Source organism: Cyprinodon variegatus, unplaced genomic scaffold, assembly GCF_000732505.1.
Source record: "Cyprinodon variegatus isolate N-32 unplaced genomic scaffold, C_variegatus-1.0 Scaffold171, whole genome shotgun sequence".
Lineage (NCBI taxonomy): Eukaryota > Metazoa > Chordata > Actinopteri > Cyprinodontiformes > Cyprinodontidae > Cyprinodon > Cyprinodon variegatus.
This window is the reverse complement of record NW_015150624.1, coordinates 465,066-485,390: the sequence shown is the minus strand read 5'-3', so window position 1 is coordinate 485,390 and position 20,325 is coordinate 465,066. Positions and strand designations below refer to the sequence as shown.

The 20,325-nt window shown below is 37.4% G+C and overlaps 1 protein-coding gene across 2 annotated transcripts; it reads left to right on the top strand.

Annotated features, from left to right (window-relative positions):
- Positions 1–171: 171 nt before the first annotated feature.
- Positions 172–18,820, top strand: LOC107087046 (beta-1,4-galactosyltransferase 3-like). Of its 2 annotated transcripts, XM_015378386.1 has the most exons (7): positions 172–504; positions 10,396–10,956; positions 11,052–11,287; positions 14,167–14,357; positions 14,441–14,563; positions 15,179–15,283; positions 16,793–18,820. In XM_015378386.1, the coding sequence occupies exons 2-7, from the start codon at positions 10,470–10,472 to the stop codon at positions 17,139–17,141; spliced, it is 1,491 nt and encodes a 496-aa protein (XP_015233872.1). In that variant the 5' UTR covers positions 172–504; positions 10,396–10,469; the 3' UTR covers positions 17,142–18,820. The 2 variants fall into 2 exon arrangements, with proteins under 2 accessions (XP_015233872.1, XP_015233873.1); XM_015378387.1 differs by lacking the exon at positions 14,441–14,563 and having other exon boundaries at positions 322–504.
- The last annotated feature ends 1,505 nt before the right edge of the window (positions 18,821–20,325 follow it).

Genomic DNA, 20,325 nt, shown 5'->3' with positions numbered 1-20,325 from the left:
GAGTTAATGCTTGAGCACTGACATGTAAATTAGTCAGATTATATGGTCTGTTCATTTACTGAACTGTCTGTCACAATGATACTTTTCTCTTACCTTCCATAGGAAATTTTATGCCAGATTTACATCTAATACCAGCATCAATAAAGTCGTATTTTCAAAGAAGAGTCATATAATCCAGTCCCATGTTTAAATGTGGCGCTCAGTGCGTCACCGCGGCGCGCCTGGGCTCCATCAGACGCGTTTAGTTGAGGTGGAGGAGAGCGGCGCGCGCCTGCACTGTCAAGTGGACGGATGTGCAGCGATGCCCTTGCAAATGAAAGCTCCTGTGAAGGTTTCGGAAGAGCAAAGTCGGTGATTTCTTCTCAATGGAGGAACAATAGAGAGGACGAGTTCGCAGCGTTTGTGAGAATAAGACCTGAGGGTGGTAGCGCGCTTTATGGCAGCGGCCTGCGGGTTGTCGGGAGAAGCCGGGGGCTGGATTTGACATGTCGCAGAAATGTACTGGTGAGTCCGATTGAACTGCAAAACATGGATGAAGCCTCTAATGGTGCAACCAGTTATTTATAAGGTAATCATCCTTCAGTATGGGGGAAATAAAATAGGTTGCTGACTGATAATATTTCATACTGGCATGGTTTATTTACATAGATTCAAGTAAAGCACATACGAGTGCCTGCAAAGGACAAGCGATGGTTAATCACCTGGATGGGGGGGGTGGGGGCTGGAGGGGGCATCTCTCACAAACATATTATTTCAGCAAACATATATCAATAGTTGACTAGGTTATACAAGCTCTGATATAAAATTTTAATTTGATTTGCAGACTTCAATTAGCTGTAGATGCATAAGCCACAGAAATATCACAGCTGAAAAGGATTGTTTATTAATAAAGAAAAAAACATGACATGCATTTGCCAAAGCTTGTCTGGGCATATTTACTTTCACACTGTCGCACGTGTGTTGCTTCTCTATTTGCTGATTTAATTTGTCCTCATTTTAAGTGTTAATGACAAGTACAGATTTTAATAACTTTTTTAGATCCTACGAAAATGAGAGATGGAATGAAAGCTTGTTAATTACTTATTTACTAAGGATAATCAGCTAAGTGCCGTTGTTATTATACCACATGGATTTGCTTTGATATATAGGAAAAGGTTTTTTTGTCTTTTTGCTGGAACATGAACCTCTGCCATAGTCTTTTTGTTCTATCTAAACAGCATTTAGCTTCCTCCATTCCATTAACTTTGATTAGCTGCTCTTTTTTACTTTGAGAAATAAAATCCTCTTGCTAAGGACTCCTTTCCTGGCGCTCTTCTTTCAACTTTGATTTGTGGCGTTCAGGATTAATATTTATCCTGTGTGAAAGTAATTATATAAAATATTCTGCAGTTCCACCCAAATTACTGTATATTGTCAATGTTTACAGTTACTGCTGCCCTTGTCTTTCTTTCCTTTTTTTTCTTAATGATTGTAGAGTATGCTCTGTGAAATTCCACCTTATTTAGTTGTAAGTATCTTATCAAAGTAATCAGACTGACTATGTTGGTCTAACAAAGTATCAGATATCAGAAACTATCTGATTGAAAATGAGCAACACAAGTTTCAGATTACTAACAGAAGGATGCATAATTTCAACTTATACTTCAAAATTATAGACTTCTTTGTGTCAAACTATCACAAATCACACAAAGATCCATAAACATTTGTAGTTTGAATAAAGTTTGTTGATACGGTGGCGGGCCCAGTAGCATGTAGATTCTCTGCAGTCTAACCAACCAACAGAAAAATGTTGTCCCCTTAAGACCACTCCCTCCTCTTTTACATAATTAGGCAGAAATCTTTCCTTTATAGCCTCTCTCAAACTACGGGTAGCACTTGCAACATACTTATTCTAAAAAAGGTTGGAATTGGATCAGTTTGCATGTTTTATCCATTGCACACATTCTCATTTCCTTTCTATGTTAATCAGAATATGCTAGATTTACTTTCTAAATAAGAAATATGTGTTACTAAGCCTTACCAACAATTTATACTGTATCCAGCTCCACTCTCGTCCACTTAACTGTGAACTACACAGTAAATACACACTCATTATAATCAATGAGCTCAGTGTGATGGGCTGGTGTATGAATGGTCATCTGGCAAAACTCCACTCAGAAATTTTACATTTGAAGAAGCTGTAACCATCAGGAATTAGAATGATCCCAACATCATCATTTCAAAAACCAATCCACGAAAGGAAGACTATTTTAGTATTTGCACACATTCTATCAATTACTGATGCATGTATGTTAACTTAATCAAAACATGTGATATTAAAAGTACTAAATAAGCAACAGATATAGCCTCCTTGAAATCATTGTTCATAAACATTGAAGCAAAAAAATAACTAGTGTAAATACCCGAATCCAAGAAACAGAAAATGAACCAGTTTTAACTGTTTTAAATTCCATAGAATACATTTTTTGCCCCTCCTGAGTTTCACTCTGAATTCGAGTTGACACGGTGTAAATAAGCAGGGTGGAGATATGCAGAGTAAATTTGGGTCTACAACACACAGTGAACATTAGCAATACTGCACATTACTTTGAACATGAGCTACAGGCTGAACTGTCCATTGTCCTGAACAGTCAGACCTGAGTTGATTATAAGAATAGTATTAAAAGATTCAGCAGTTTAACAGTTGTAGAATTAGACTAAACTAATTCAAAAGCTTTAAAATAAGACAAAAATTTGATTTATTCATTTTTTAATTCATTTTAAGAAATTATCATTATAGTCATTGAAGCCTTGGTCAGAATGTTTAAAGAAATCAATAAATAACTAGAAAAGCACTCATTTAGGGTAGACCTCCAACAAGTAGCTTATTTTCCCCTGATTGAAGTTAATACCTGTATTCATAGAATCTTTCAATAAATCAGGATGGTGATCCGGATCATCACCAAAATGTAATCATTGTTGCCAGTGATAATATGCAGCTTCTCTGGAAATATCAGGAAAAACGTTCCGGACTTTTTTTAGTTATTTTGAAAACGGATAAACCAATAGTAATACAAGCATAACCTCCTTGGTGAAGATAATAAGGGATAGATTGAGTGCACGATTAATTAACTGAATGAAATTACAAAGGATGTAATGAAATTATAATTGATGTTCAGAACACAGATGTTCTTTTTTTTTTTTCAAAATCATCCATTTAATATGACTTCAATTACGTTTGACCAGAAGTTGCCTCCATGATTTAATTTTGTAACAATTTATTTTTGGTATAAGTTGCAACTTTGATTTTTTATGGACTCATGGATTACTGACTTCTTTCCTAGATGCTGTTGAGAACAAAAAGACAATCTTAAAGGCTGGAAAAGGAGTGAAGTCGTTTTGTTTGCCTTTCAGAACTTTAGACTTAATGTGTTGGTAATCACCAAAGCAAAAGAATTTGGAAACTACAACATTAGATAAAACATACAAATATTACAGAATTATGCTAATTCCTAATGTGGCAGGAATGTCTGAGAAACATATAAAACCAAGTACTAAAACACAAAAACTTAAATCTGGGTCTGTAAGGGTTAAGATCAACATAGGTTCTCAGCTCTTAATACCAACTAATTAAAAAAAACTTCACAAGTACAAAGGATGATGTCAGAAGACCTGCTCCTGAAGTCAAAAATCAGCGTTTTAAGTTCATCTAAAGGAAAATTAAGATTCTGTTTGGGGATGGCAAGAGATGGAATGTGAAATGAAGGAGAAGTGGAGGAAGCAATCTATTCTGAATAAGAGAGAAACATGCCTAAAATCTTTATCCAACAGAGCTTTTGGGGAATTCATTCTTGTCTCCAGGCAGTTTTGCAACAGTTCATTGTAAAACATGTGAGCACATCATACGTTTGTTGGAAAGGTAAACACCTCACTGGTGACAGGGATGAACAGAAACACCAGGTGGTAGAAAGATGAACTCAGTCGTGTCTTTAAAACATAAAATTTGTGATGTCCATACAATAATGAAAAATATTTACACAATGTTTTATTTTAATTGTTCAATTAAAAAATTAAACTAATATTTTATAAATAATTATTACAGATAAGTCTGTAAAGAATCGTTATAAGATATAAATTCAAGTGTTCATTTGATTAAGTTTTTATAATTATCAAAATCTGTTCATAACTTTGAAGTTATCCTAAACACAGATGGACAGACAGAAAAACAAAGACCCCCACACACAAACTCAACTAAAAACATAACCTACTTGGCGGAGGAAACAATAAAACTGCTTCATATACTTCTGCACTTTTTGGGATACGCTATATCTGAAAAAAACTTCTTACTAGAGATAATGCAGCCATTGCTGAAGCTAGAGTGAAAACTGAAATCACCTGTCATGCCAGTTAAAGTGACTTTAAAGTGACAATATTTCTAACAAAGTTATTGCAACCAACTGCATCTTGAAGCTAATCCAGTGGTTGAAATCATAGAATTACCCTTTGGAAACATCCCCAATAGTCTGGAAAGGTGAAGGGGTAGCAGATTTAAAACTGTGTATGTATGACTTGTGTTGTTGTCCCTTTCTTAAAAAAAAAAAAAAAAAAAAAACATAAAAAAAAAAAATGTGTGAAAAGAAGTCAGCTCTGGGCCCTGGCAGCTTTACAGGTTCCACAGTTCTTAAGAACTATTTTCCGCACCTCTCTGCCAATTCCTGTCAAGGTGATTTAAAAAAAAACCCTAAATATCTCTAATCCTCCTCTGTGCTTCATGTCATTGTTGAAACATGCCTTAATGCCTCTCTGTGCGCTGTCATAAGCGTTTAATCAAAGATCTTACATTTTGACTCATTTTATGACCAGGACCTAATTTAATGAACCTTGGACAAACATTTGATTGTACTTGGCCAAGTGAACTGTCTTCTTTGTATTTTGAGGGCATCAGAGGGTTTTTGAATCTGTCTGGTATAAGCCAGCTACTTGGAACCATGTCTGGACAGTTGATCCAGATTCTACAGTTGGAAAGGTTTGTAGGTTCTGCTGCCAACAGAGAAGTAAGCATCTGCCACAAGGACCAGATAACAGAGAAAACCTGCACAAAAAGTTGCTTTACCCCATCCTCCTGAAGGACTTGTATAAGACACTTGAGTAAATTCTGTACTTTTTTTTTCATAAGAGTTTAATTATATACTAATTCTAAATGTGAAGAAAATAATTGTAATATTTACATTCACACTCAAGAGAAGCAAGCAGAGAATACAGTTGCATGATTTTATTGGGAACCAAACAGTGATGGGTGTCGTAGGGAGCTGGCAGGTTAATTAGAAATAATTGAACAGAGAGTTGAGGATTAGGGATATAATCATAATGCGTTGACTTTAAAACAATTCTCTTCAGTTTGTTTAAATAAAGGAAATTCACAGCAGATGCTCTTTTTAGGCACTCTCAAAAAAGTAAATTCAGTAGAATCATACATAGTCCAATGCGTAAAATACATTCCAATTAATTTTAGTTATCTAACAATGCATTCACTTATAGCTTGCTATTTGAACTAATGAAAGACATTTATAACCACAAAGGATGCATTCTCCTTACCTCCATCCAAATTGTGTTAATTGTACCTCCTATCTCCTGTTCTTTCACCTTTCATGGAGTCAACGGTAAGAACTCTATAGTATGTAAGAAAAGAACTACATTCATACATGTCTCTCACTTAGTGCTAGTTTTTGCACCGATACCGATACCAGTATTGGGCAGGGTGCGGATACTGCACTAAAATGGTGGTATCAGTATCGGCAAGTACCAAAAAATAAGGCACCGACACCATTTTGAGAGCCAAAAGTTAATTCAACTATTGTTACCCATTCGAGGTAGGCAATAAAAAGTTCTACTGGATCCACTTTGTATTAGTCTTTTTTTCTGCTCCACAAAGGTAGTCAGAAGCTTGACAAAGCCATGATGGCAATTATTTTACATCCAAGTAGTATGCAGTTCTTCATATATATATCACACACATCAATTTCAAACAGATGGTATCAGTATGGTATCGGTATCAGACGATACTGCACTGCCAGTTATCGGGACACGTCAAGTACACTTCAAACTTTGTTAAACTTTGTGAGGTGAGCTGTGCCTATACATCCTGCCACGCAAAGTATTGTGGGTAACCATATAGCTCCTATGCCTCAGATAAAAACGTTAGACGGTACCTATGCTGAATCTACTATCAATAGAAAGTATCCTGCTTCCTCTTTCTAACTTCTTTACTGCCAGCACTATTTGGATAGTTCTTATAATAATGGTCGCCACTGAGACACCTTTGGCTTAAGTGTCTTACCAATTTGCACTATTGGGATGGACCTGTTGACTTGCAGAATTCCTGGATAATCATATAGCGATAGTGTTAAGTTTTTTGCATTGTCTTGTTGACTTTGTAACAATTCCTCTTACCAATAATGCATTGAGTGAATGTAAAGGAAAACTGTAGCAGAAGTAGGCTCAGTGTGCACAGCCATTTACTGTAACTGGTTGGGGGTTAGAGAAAATGCAGCATACCACAGAAATGAACATCTAAACACTGATCCAGAAGTTCTTCCTATTTGAGAGAAATGTGAAAAGATAATGGTTTTATCTGTGTGGGAGAANTGACAAAGCCATGATGGCAATTATTTTACATCCAAGTAGTATGCAGTTCTTCATATATATATCACACACATCAATTTCAAACAGATGGTATCAGTATGGTATCGGTATCAGACGATACTGCACTGCCAGTTATCGGGACACGTCAAGTACACTTCAAACTTTGTTAAACTTTGTGAGGTGAGCTGTGCCTATACATCCTGCCACGCAAAGTATTGTGGGTAACCATATAGCTCCTATGCCTCAGATAAAAACGTTAGACGGTACCTATGCTGAATCTACTATCAATAGAAAGTATCCTGCTTCCTCTTTCTAACTTCTTTACTGCCAGCACTATTTGGATAGTTCTTATAATAATGGTCGCCACTGAGACACCTTTGGCTTAAGTGTCTTACCAATTTGCACTATTGGGATGGACCTGTTGACTTGCAGAATTCCTGGATAATCATATAGCGATAGTGTTAAGTTTTTTGCATTGTCTTGTTGACTTTGTAACAATTCCTCTTACCAATAATGCATTGAGTGAATGTAAAGGAAAACTGTAGCAGAAGTAGGCTCAGTGTGCACAGCCATTTACTGTAACTGGTTGGGGGTTAGAGAAAATGCAGCATACCACAGAAATGAACATCTAAACACTGATCCAGAAGTTCTTCCTATTTGAGAGAAATGTGAAAAGATAATGGTTTTATCTGTGTGGGAGAAAAACAAAGCTAAAGCAGATCAATTCTGAGCCACGGTAGGTTTAAAAATTAACAAATAGATATATCTATTAGATCGATTAGCCTCTAAAATCCAGGTTTATTTGTATCATAGATTAACCAAAAAATAATTCTAAAAAATTTGACTTTTCTGCTTCGAGATTACATTTTTGCAAAGTTTAGACTGAAGTCCGCTGTGGTCTGCTCATTCATCATTTGAATCATTCGTCTTTTTTTTATTTTTTTTTTATTGATTTATCTATTACATTAATACATCTTTTATCAGCAATACATCTTTTTATTTTCTGTTTGAACTAATGAATTTGGGATTCCCTGTGAGAGGGTTTCCTATGTATGTTGTGTTTAAACATATGTTTAGTATCTTTTAAAAGTGATAAACTCCCTCACATTATTGTAAAAAGCGTATATCTTTTCATGGGACAACACTGGAGATACACTCAACAAAAAATATAATGCAACACTTTTGGCTTTGCCCCCTTCAGATGAACTCAAAGATCTAAAACTTCTTCCACATACACAATATAACCATTTCCCTCAAATATTGCTCACAAACTAGTCTGAATCTGTGAAAGGGAGCGCTTCTCCTTTACTGATATAACCCATCCCACCTCACAGGTGTGCCATATAAAGATGCTGATTAGACACTATGATTAGTGCACAGGTGTGCCTTAGACTGCCCACAATAAATACAGCACCTACTAACTTAACTTTTTTGTGTCTTTATTAAATCATGTTAAAAATCAGATATCATTCCAATTCAATTAAATTCAAAAATACTTTATTAATCCCGAAGGGAAATTAAATATTGCAGTAACTCATGCGTTATTTTTTAACACAGGTGTTGTTGGTGATGATAGCTGTAAGCAGGAAGGATCTTCTGTAGTGGTCACCGGATCCTTATAGCCTCTGACTGAAGACACTATGTTGTTGTTGTTTTTTTTTTAATTTCCTGAAGATGATAATCACTGTTCTCCATTATGTTCTTCACTTTATGAAGAATTCTTCTTTATGAAATAAACTCCAGAGGTTCTAGGATAATTAAACTGGCCTTCTTAATTAGCTTGTTGAGCTTTTTTATTTATTAGCTCTAATATTGTTAACTTAGCAGAGGATGAAAGAAGAGATCACATGATCCTCAACATACTTATAAAAGATATGTAGCATCTTGCTCCAAGCGCAGAAGGAGCCATGCTTCCTCAGGAAGTTCATTATGTACATTAAGTACTTGAGTAGCATATTATACAAATATTAAAATTTTTATATACTTAATTTTTACTCTTAAGCAATTTTTTGAATTGTTACTTTTCCCTCACTTTCTCCTCCTTGAGAAAACACATAAAGTAGTACGACTCTCACTTGAGTACAATTTTTGGGTACTCTACCCAACTCTAGAGTAGAGTTTCATCAGCTGCCACTCAGTGGAGGAACTATTTCTCCTTTTAATCTCACTACCAGTATCATTACACATCTTTACTCAAATTTACAGTACTTCTTCCATTGACCTTTAAGTTTATTAATTGCTTGATTTATTTCCCGGCTTACTCTACGGTCCAGATACCAGCGGTTATCTTGTCATATATAAGTGAGTTCCCGACAGTTCTTGACAGCTCGCATTTTATTTCACTGTCTGCACTGACAGAGAGGATTTATTTTATTTCCAGGTTTCTAATCATTATGAAAATACATCCATGTTTGATAAAATGTTTCCAGCCGGCTTGTCAGTGATGTTGTTGTTGAAGAGGTTAACAGCTTGTAGGAAGTCAGGACCGCTAGGCACCACGTTACTACAAAGGTTTCATGCAAATGTGAGCCTTACCCAGTAATGTAACACCTTCATTCACACTAGAGTAAGTAGAGGGTAATACATTACCGGATATGATGCTAGGTCTTTACCCAATAAATTGCTGGTTAAGTTTTACCCACTAAATAATTGTAAGGTTGTATGTGTGAAAGGGGCTTATGATGCATAGCATGTGCACTCAACATCTTTGGCTGACTATGGAGAGGCTTTTTCTGAGAGAAACTGCTGTATGCTCCTGGCCACTGAACTACAACTTGGTTAAAGGGTTTTTTTGTAGCTGAGGCCACCTTTATATACTGTACACAAAGCAGCAATTCTCTTTTCAGATCCTCAGAGAGTTCTTTGCCATGTTGAACTCCCAATAACCAGTATACAGTATGAGTGTCTTAATAAAAAATTTTACACATCTGCTCCTTGTGTTAACACAGAAGGAAACTGGCTAATTGTGCACATTTTGGACATTTTAATCTAGGATTGTATTTACATTTGTTCCTGATGTTAATGATTTTCCGTTGAGTTGTTTTGAAAGAAGATAAATTTATATGGTTATGGAGCTGTCCACTGTTTATACTTTTCATTGTATGAGGCTGCCAGCTAATGTGCGGCGCCACAGGAGCAGTCTGGGGTTAAGGGTCTGGCTCAAGGACCCTAAGTGGCAACCTGTGGGCCTCGAATTCAGAACCTCATGATTCCAAGCTCTATGCACTAACATGTAGGCCACTGCCTTCCCTGGGGCGAGTGGCGGCCTTGTGGTTAGGGCATAGAACTTGGAATCCTGAGGTTGGGAATTCAAATCCCACTCCCATAGACTGCCACTGTGGCTATCTAAGCAAGACCTTTAACCCCTGATTGCTCCCCCGATGCCCCACAATAGCAGCCCACTGCTCCCTAAGGGGATGGGTTAAATGAAGAGGTAAATTTATCCAATGTGACATCAATAAAGTTCAATTGTTATATATTATATATTAAACTGTCATATCTTCAGCTTTGACTCATAAAAAGATATGACCAAATAGTTAGGCAAATATACTCACTTTTGTGAGATTCTGTAAAATTCTACAACTGTCTGTTTTGGGGGAATTTCTTGTTTGGTGAGAAAATTTTAACTTTTTTTGTAAAATTTACATTTCTGGCAGATTTTATGACATGAAATTAAGTAGACTAACAATGTGCAAATTACATTGAGAGATTTAAATATAATTACAGTAAAGAAATATACATTTGGCTAATTACCTATTTTCTATTTTCTTGCAGTGTTATTTATGGTCAGAAGTTGATGCCAGAGCTGGCGGAGCTTCACCTTTACTTCTACCCATTCCATCTGATCGATGCCTGCTTCCTGTACGGAGGCACTGAAATCTGAAATCTGGAGTTCCATCTTCCCTTGCTATCTTTTCTCTCCTCGCTCATCTCATACCATCCCATCCACCCTGTGTATCCAGCTGCTTTTTATTCCTTTTCCCTCAGTCTCTCCTCTCCCCTTTCCATCTACCTCCTCAACCTGGAATTATTTTTGCAAAGTCTTCTCCATCATGGCTTGCTTTGGGCGGTCTCTGGATTCCCCGTGCACATTAGCCTTGCTGATAGGCTTTCAGTTTGCCTTTGTGCTCTATTTCTCCCTTGGGGGCTTCAGAGGTCTGGTTTCTGTCCTGGTGCACACCACAGAGCCAGAGTTTGATTACTCTCGACCTCATGACGTCTACACCAACCTCAGTCACCTCGGAGTACCGCCTCCCCCACCTCGGAACTCTGGCGCTGGGCCTCCAGCTTCAGGACAACCGTTGAGAGACTGCCCCATTATCTCCCCCCTGCTGGGTGAGAGAGGAGTGTTGAATTTATTCAGTTTAGCTTAATTAATAGTTAAACATTTAAAGATGTTGTTTCTATTTTTTTCCTCTCCTGTCTTTCAGTTGGCCCAGTATCTGTCCATCTTTCCTCTCCCCTGTCTTTGGAGGAGATCCGACAGAGGAACCCTTTAGTGTTACCCGGCGGACGTTATCGGCCTCCAGACTGTGAACCGCGTCACCACACAGCAATAGTGGTACCGTTTCGAAACCGACTAAGCCACCTCCGCTCCTTGCTGTACCACCTGCACCCTTTCCTGCAAAGACAGCAGATACACTACAGCATCTACATTGTTCAACAGGTCAGGTGTCGTGCTTTCATACCGTTCCTTAACTGTTTTATATTATACATTTGTTAAGCTCTCTTATTTCAACCATAGGGATGTATATGATAAAATACTGCCTTCGGTATATGACTGAAACTGTTAATCGGATTAATCATTATTGATCGACTATCATTGAATTAATCACAACCTAATTTATAATCAATTAATTGTTAACTGGAGGATAGAGACTCTAAAGACGGGTAGTAATTATAAGAGCAACCCACAAAGAGCAGTAATAAAACCAAAACTGTAAAAAATATTTCAACCTTTTGCATTCAAAATAAAAAATATATATCTGTTAAAATGCTCTATCCAGAACTGGCTTGACCTGGTTTAAATTCTCTATAAAATCTTCTTTAAGGAACCTTTTGCTATTCGATTATTAATCAATTAATCAAAAAAAGAATCAACAGAATAACGGATTTACAAAATGATCATTAGTTGCAGCCCTACTTTGGTACTATGGAGTATTCATTTGTTATAAAAAAAATTGGGTGTTTTCTGGTGCTACTTTATCAAGCTGGAGAAAGACACTTCACTTTAATGCCTCCTCTTACACCCCAGTGCCACACATTTATTTGTCATCCTAGAGATGCTGCAGCGCGGTAACACACCACCTCTGGGGATGAGGCTCTGCTTAACAAAGTTGAAAATTATTTGTTATTGAAAAACACATTTTGTAGCTTAGACATCTAAAGAAAGAACAGTTCTTATCACTGTGCAGATTAGGTGCTAAAAGAGATGCGTTTTATACTTTAAAGACAAATGATCACTAATCCTTACATCCCTACTTGCTGATCTGAAGTGGGTGTTTGGTTTACTGGGGTGGTGTAACACAGTTAACATAGGAGCTTCCTGGAGGGGTTGGTAAATCACTGCTCTACTACGAGGATGGTAACTCATTTCTCAGGATAGGGAGGGAGACATTTCCCAAGGATTACTCAGACATGCATCAATCAAGCTATATTTTTATTTGGGCATGGGTTTGATGAAAGAATAGAATTATAACATAGTTAAATGTGTAATGTTGTAAATGGCCTTTGCTTAAAGGTATAGTAGAGAATGTCCTTTTTTCTGGATTGATCATCAAAAAAAGTGGTCCTCCTAATTGTCAATCATTCTGGTGATATGTTTACATACGGCCTTCCTACGTGCTCGTCCCCGTTGTCACTTACTGGTGATGAGACTGACATAGTGGCAAAATTGCAAATCTTTTGGAAAGTAAGCTTGTATGTGTCATGAACCGAGGACAGATGGACCCAGTATTCAAGGAGAGACAGCCAGTAGGAAAGTTCAAAATGTTTATTAAGTAAAACAAAAACAAGTGGAGCTGTGGCACTGCAGGACGGGGGCGGGGCACCGCCCAATCTCAGACATTCTGGTTTAACAGTCCAGTCCAAGAATGTCCCCCAAGTGCTGCAGTCCCCGAGGACATGCTGGAAGCCGATCCTGGTCAGGGATCCAGAACAGACAGGTACAGACAGGAACAGGATCCAGATCAGGTAGGAACAGAACAGGTGACAGGATCCAGACTTCCAGGCATCGTAGAACTCCCAGGAGGGTTCAGAGTCTGACAGAGTCCGAAAGCGTGACCAGGTGGACACGCACAGGAGCAGACAGGATCTGGTGCAGCTGAGCAGGCTCAGTGGAAGAGGGTAGCCGAGACAGGACGTGGAACCAGAACTTGATGCAGGACCTTAAACTGGTCTCCTCCCTGGAGCCAGGCTTACTGAGATAAAAACTGAACCTCCCCACATATAGAGCCAAAAACCCAGAGGACTCCGTGGGGGAGGAACAGTGGAAGATCAGGAGACGAGACAAACAAAAAAACCTCTTTCCACTGGCCGCCAGGATCCAGGACATGAACCATGAAATAAAACTGAACAGACAGACTGACAGAAAACAAATAATGATCTGGCCCTGAATGCTCAGGCTGAACTGAATATAACCAAGAGGAAACAGGTGAGAGGAATAAATTATAACTGAGGCAGGGAGGGAAAACGACAGGTGAAAGGAATTACTAATTAAGGAGGAGCAAACAGGGCAGATCATGACAGTATGAGTGATGCAAATAGGCATTCCATCTTGGGAACGGGTACAGGGTTGTGCATGTGCATTTTGTTCTTAAAGGGGAGAGGGTCTTTTCAAAAATGAGCGAGAATCCTCCACTAAACCTTTAAGAAGCACCTTTTCAAGTGAAGGGACTCCAAAGAGCTTTACACTGCATTCTGTCATTCACCTTTTCACACAAACATCAACACACTGGTGATGGCAAGCTACATTATAGGGGGTCACTGACAGGAGCAAGGCTGCCATCATTAGAGTCATATATATCATATATATATGAGAGAGTGTGGAGAGCTCATATATTCTGCACCCTTAGGGAAATTCAAAATGGATTTATTGTTGATATTTTTCTTAATTCTTTTCCTTAGCTGTTTAAATATTGCTCTGGCTCTGGACAAGTCATTTTACCATCCCTTTGACTTGGATATCATGCTATTTCATCTTTGCATTTGTAAAGAGCAGAGAAAAGCATCTTTACTGTATTGGATATTTTAGCAGCATAGTAAGACAGAGATTCCTAGAAATGCTGGTAAAAAAAAAAAAAAAAAAAAAAAAGAAAATTGAATAGTTAGGAAAAAAAAACAACAATTTTTACTCTTTTTTTAGAACTAGTTTTGAAAGGTTCCCATAACTCTGGACTGCACTGCAGACAGCTTTATACAAAGTGTGTGGGTGGTTGTAGTTATATAAGCATTGTTAACACTCTTTTATTGTTATTGTTGGTAGTATTGTTATAATGTATCTTTTTAGATTAAAAGATTTTTCATGAAATCTTTTTCTGGCTTCAGTGGGGAAACGGCACTTTCAACCGAGCAAAGCTGCTTAACGTCGGCGTGCGAGAAGCTCTTAAAGATGAAGACTGGAGCTGCATTTTCCTTCATGATGTCGACTTGTTGCCTGAGAACGACCACAACACCTACACCTGTCACAAACAGTTTCCCACACACCTGTCTGTGGCCATGGACAAGTTCAGATACAGGTAAAAGAGAACCCTGGATTAATACACGTGTTGAATTCATTTGAAACATATTGCCCTGGCTGAGTGGGATGTGGCTCTTTCAGGCTGCCATACCCTCAGTATTTCGGTGGCGTGTCTGCAGTAACACCAGATCAGTATATGAAGATAAATGGTTTCCCCAACCAATACTGGGGCTGGGGGGGAGAAGATGATGACATCGCTGCCAGGTGAAGCAGATGATAGAGGCAAATAGAGCATGTTGTCATGAGCGTTGTGGGTGAGAGATAAGACTAAAGAATACATTCACAAACATTTCCACCTCTCTTACGTTTTCATTTTGCTTTGCTCTATTCATTGTTTTTTTTTTTTACAGTTTCATTACTGCCCTTTTATTTGTGTGCTCTGTCATCTTTCACCTTCATTTCTTTCCATTGCTGCCGCTTTTCTTTATATGTCACTTGGAATGAGCTCAGTGAGTATGTTTGCATGGAGTATATTTGTTAGAATTGAGGTTCTTTAGAGTTTAGAAGAAATATTTAGACCCCGTTTCTTTCATTGGAACCCCACCACTCCACTCTCTGGCTTCCTTTATGATTCTTAGTGCATTTTAACAAGCACCAAATGCAAAACAGAAAACCCAAATAAATAAAGCATGTTATACTGTATGCAAGCAAGAGAAGGAAAATGGGTTTAGCTATCATTTTACTGGGGTTTTTTTTTGTGTTTGTTTTCTTAATTGTCCCATAGTGAAGAGCAGTGAGTTATTAGTAGATATTTAACCTTAAATTTAACACCTGGATTTGTTGTCTCTTGTTGACTCTCGTTATTTTCTGCCAACACAGAGTGCGGTTGTCCGGTATGAAGATTGTGCGCCCTCCAGTGGCTATCGGCCATTATAAGATGATCAAGCATAAAGGAGACAAAGGCAATGAGCAAAATCCACGCAGGTACTTAAAAAACAAAAATGCAGCTATAACTGATACACATTAGGTCTAATGTTCAAAGGTATCTTCCACTAGGGTTAGGATATTTCCTAAAAAATGAATAAGTAATGCAGTTTAAGTATATTTCTATTTATTTTTTTAACCTCAATCTTGCTACAAACAGTGGAGACTATAGGCATAAGATCCTATACCTGTTTTAAACATCATGGTTCATGGAGCTGTACAAGAGGAAGATGGCCTGACCTAAATACCACTTGCAAGTATTTATATGCAGTACTGCATTTTCAAGCAACACAAGCTTCTTGCAACCAGCTCCAGGCTAAATATCTCAATGCAGTCCTCATCAAATATTGGTTGTATGGACAGTACTTAATGTGGAAATATTTTGCAGTAGGCTGACATTTATGCATACATTTGAAAAAAATCTTTAAATTTAAATCCATATGTTCTAAAACCCTGATTAGTGAGTTTTTTTTTATTAGCTGTAAACCAAAAAAATAAATAAATAAATAAATCAACAGAGATAAACAGAACAACATGTAATAAATATATATAATAAAATGTTTTCAGTTACTAATCTTAGTTACCAAAATATCTCAACTTTTCATACTATTCTAATTTATTGAGATTAGCGGGTAGATGTGGTGATTATTTTCACTAATAGCTCAAAACTAAAAATTTTTGTTTGTCCAGTGGGTCGAAATCAGTTGTGTTTAGCCACAATTGCGGCACTTAAAGGTATAGTGGAGGATTTTCGCGAATTTTTGGAAAAGCCTGCCCTCTCATCTTGAAAAGAGAAATGCACATGCACAGCCCTGTATCCGTTCCTGAGAGGGAAAGCCTATTAAATGCACGCGGGAGCATGCACGAGCCAATTTCTCCTCGTGCACGCTCTGTTTAAAAGTGGCTGCATGCATCGCTCATACAACCTTACTTTCCAAAAGAAAGTAAGTGAAACTGGGGTAAGTGAAACTGGGGACGGGCATATAGGACGGCCTTACATAAACATATCACCAGAATGATTGACAATTAGGAGGACCACTTATTTTGATGATGCACCAGGAAAAAGAACATCCTCCACTATACCTTGAAGTCCCAAAAGAAAGAAAGAAATGTGTGTTGAAAAAAAACGATTTTGAAACAGCTTCAAAATTGCACTACTAATTTGTACTGAAAACTCTGCCAGTCAACTTTCAGAACTGGGAATCTTCAGAATGATATGGTTTGGAAAATAGATCAGAAGATAATGCATAATGTGGACTGAGAAGAGAAAATTTGGCTTCTCAAAGTGCTAAAGGGATACTTATGCACATTTTCAAAACCAGAAAACAAACTTCAAATGACTTTACTAAACCAAAAAAAGAAAACCTATGGAGTATTGGATTCTGAACACCAAAACATAGAGGAAGTCCTGCCAAAGAAAGCTTTGAATATAAATGTCAGCAAAACTTGACAAGACTAGATTTCAAAACCACCGAGTACAAAAACACATTGTGCTGTGTGTCATTCTAGATTCGACCTCCTGAAAAAGACAAGACTCAACTGGCACTCTGACGGCATCAACTCGTTGACTTACGAGCTGCTTTCCAAAGAGCTGGAGCCGCTCTACACCAACCTAACCGTCAACATAGGGGAGGACCCCCGACTGATCCAGGGTAAAGCTCATAGTGCTGTTAAAGCGACGCCTGTCCAACAACGTAGCTCCAGCAAGGACAGAGCCCCTGCTAAAGAAGAGAAAAGTCTAAAGGAAGCTGTGATGCGAAATAACATTTTGGTCAAGCCGTCTGGTGAGAAGACTGGGCCTATCCTGACAAAGACCGCAAATGCAACCACACAGGAAAAGTCAGGAGTGATGAAATAAAAGATGTTGATTGAGAAATAATTTCACTCGTAGCATAAAGTGGCTTCCTTCTTCATTTTGATCTGACAGACAAAATGATGGTAAGCAGCACTGATCTATTGTATTAAGGGTAGTTATGCTGTGGATCACAAACACAAAGCCTGATTTGTTTACTGATGTGCATTCAGGACTGTTAAACCCCTTTTTGTTGGGTTATCGGCAGAAAGTGACGCTTAACACTGGCAATGAAAACTATAGGACGAGAAATAGATACAAAAAAAACCACCAAAAAACTGGTTGGACCAAAGGAAAGGCCTCACAAGCTGACTTAAAATGAGATGGCAACATACACAGACTTTGTAGACTGGACCCGCAAGTTGCAAGCAACTCATCTGCAGAGCTGCAGCTTCATTCATCCCCTCCTATGAAAAAAGAAAAGCTGCTGCTCTCCATCCACCTCTCTCTGCGGTGGGTTTGTGTTTCTGTGCCTTCTCTCTTTTATGCGCATTTTATATACTGATAGAGATGCTTTTAGGGACTAAGATAGAGTACTGTATGGTTGGCTTCTCCTGCCATTTGGGAGGATAAAGCTGATTCTGGACAACAGCAAAGCCCTGCTGGTTTTATATATTTGCTTGCATCGAATCAATCACTGTCCAACTCGGTAGTTTCTGGAATATCCTAGAGTTTATATTTATATAACTATATATAGAGAGACATATTTATTTGTGTACTCCCGAAGTTTTAATGTCCTTCATTACAGTCTGGTGCCTCTCTCTATGACGTTTAGTTTAGAGACAATCAAATTAATTGGGAGTGTAAACTGTATCCAAACACATAAAAACTATGTGGCATGATAGTTGTTGTCTAGTTCGACTATATTGATACACTAATAGAATTGTGTTTTTGCTGTTACCAGTTTTTTTTTTTTTATTTGAATAATTTCATTTTAGATAAGGCAGGAGTAAAAATAACAGGGCTGCTGCTTGCAGAAAGTAACATTATGTACACAACAAGAATAATGTCAAGCTAGTGTTCTAAAGTGATTATGGTGACAAAGCACTGTGCGGAGAATTAGCTAAGAACAAATGTTTGCCTCTCTCTGTCTGTTTAATTTGCTATTATAAAGCTTTAGTGACTTAGGCAAGAAGGATTAATCTGTGTGAATTTTTTTTTTTATGTGAAAATTCTGACAGCTGTCTGATCAGGACATGCATGTAGGTTATGTACTTGTAAAGGCTATCAGCAGCTTCATTTCTTTTTGTATCATATCAGCCATTCTGAATGTACTTTTTAGTGTTTATTCTATTTTACGTTTTTCAAAAGGAGAGTCAAGTTACAGTGCCTTGCAGAAGTATTCATGCTCTTTAAACTTTTTTACATTCTGACATATTACAACGATAAACTTCAGAGTATATTGTTTGGACTTGATGTTATAGAGGAACAACAGTAGTGCATAGTTTTGAGAAAGAGAAATGAGACAGATTTTGCTGTTGTTATTTTACCAGATTAAAAACAATAGCAGAAGTGTGGTCTGCATTTGTATTCAGAGTAGGACTGAAACAATCAGATTAATCATGACTAATCGATTGTTAAAATAATCGTAAACTAATTTAGTAATCGAATAATCGTTAACTGGAGTATAGAGACTCTAAAACATGGATTACCTGACAGATCGACTCACTTAGAGCAGTAATGATACAGAGATTATAAAAAAAATGTGTAAACATTTGCATTTAAGATAAAAATGTGTTTCGACTGTCAGTCTGCTCTATCCAGAACTCCTCAAGTAGAAAAATTTGAGTTTCAACTGGTTAAAAAATCTTCTTATAGGAACCTTTTGTTATTTGGTCTTTAATCGATTAATTGAAAAAATAATCAACAGATTATTTGATTTGCAAAATAATCATTAGTTGCAGCCCTAAGTCGGAGCCCTGCTGACAAAACCTTGCTAATTGATCTTTTACTGCAATTTCAGTTCAGGTTTTTAGAAATATTTCTTGAGCCTCTTTGCCTTTTAAAAAACTTCACATTTTCAATCTCTTTTTTTATTTATTTTTTTTGCAGACCAGTTCAAGCTCTGTGAGCATCAATTTTCAAGTCTTGACTGTATTTCCTACCAACCCTACAGCTGACTTGTTCCAGGCTCCCTAAGGTGCTTTAATGCACACTACATGTATGATTTTAGTGCATGAGAGTCCACATCTCACAAATGAAAGTGGAAAAAAAACCTAAGATAAAGAAAACTAATTGCGGATTTATCATAGACCCTCATTACAATTTTAAACAACTGTATCATTACTATTATGTTAAAAGTTTAAGCTGTAGGCTTCTCCACAAATTTACCTTTATTGTGTGCCTGATGCTCTTTATTTCCCAACAAACAGTCTGAGGTCTTTACAGATCAGCTATCTATAATGAGATTGAATCAGACTTATTCACTATTTAGGTACTACCTGAAGGCATTAGCCTGAACTGAATCTTATTTGCAGCTGTCAGAGTAAAGATGGCACACTTTTTAGATTCTTATTTCTATTAGAACTTATATTTCTCAACCATGCACTTTTTCTAAGTCTATCCACTAGAATCTTAAGTATATTAATGTTTGACGGAAATGTGGCAAAATGTAAAATGGTTCAACTTGTATGGGTGCTTTTGCACGGCTCTCTACCTTAGTGAACTCAATCACTAGTTAGCAATATGTTCTCTTGCTGCTTTGTATCTAAAACTGTACAACAGAATCTAGCATCAAATAACGCACTGCAACTAATGGTGTGAGATTTTGTCATCACACTAGAAGGTGAAGTATGAGTTAGTATGAGCTGAATGTACTTGATTTCTTAAATTATTTATTGTTACTGATAGAGCTAAATATGCTGACGTCTGAGGTGATATTTAAGTTTTCTACAGTAGATCAGAAGAAAGCCCTATTTTAGATCTTTAATGTCTCTCTAAATTTTGTTTGTTTACTGTGTGCCTCATGCAATTAAAAGGCCCTATATTGACAAGACAGGATGTGTGCTGCACAGTGAGATGTGAGCTCCCTCGTGTGGCACAGCTAGTCATGATAAACTAAGGGCTGAATGAAACTGCATAGTTGTGACAGGAATACTAATCATTAATGTCTGCCATTCACAGGCTTTAAGCCAATCAAATACGCTCATCACCATGTAAAGAGGAATTTTTATTTATTTATGCAGCATCA

Bases quoted from the DNA above. Each gene is read 5' to 3' on its own strand.
- LOC107087046 (XM_015378386.1), top strand. From the start codon at position 10,470: ATGCCTGCTTCCTGTACGGAGGCACTGAAATCTGAAATCTGGAGTTCC. The intron at 11,288-14,166 runs GTCAGGTGTCGT...TTCTGGCTTCAG, and splicing joins GCATCTACATTGTTCAACAG to TGGGGAAACGGCACTTTCAA. The intron at 14,564-15,178 runs GTGAAGCAGATG...CTGCCAACACAG, and splicing joins GATGATGACATCGCTGCCAG to AGTGCGGTTGTCCGGTATGA.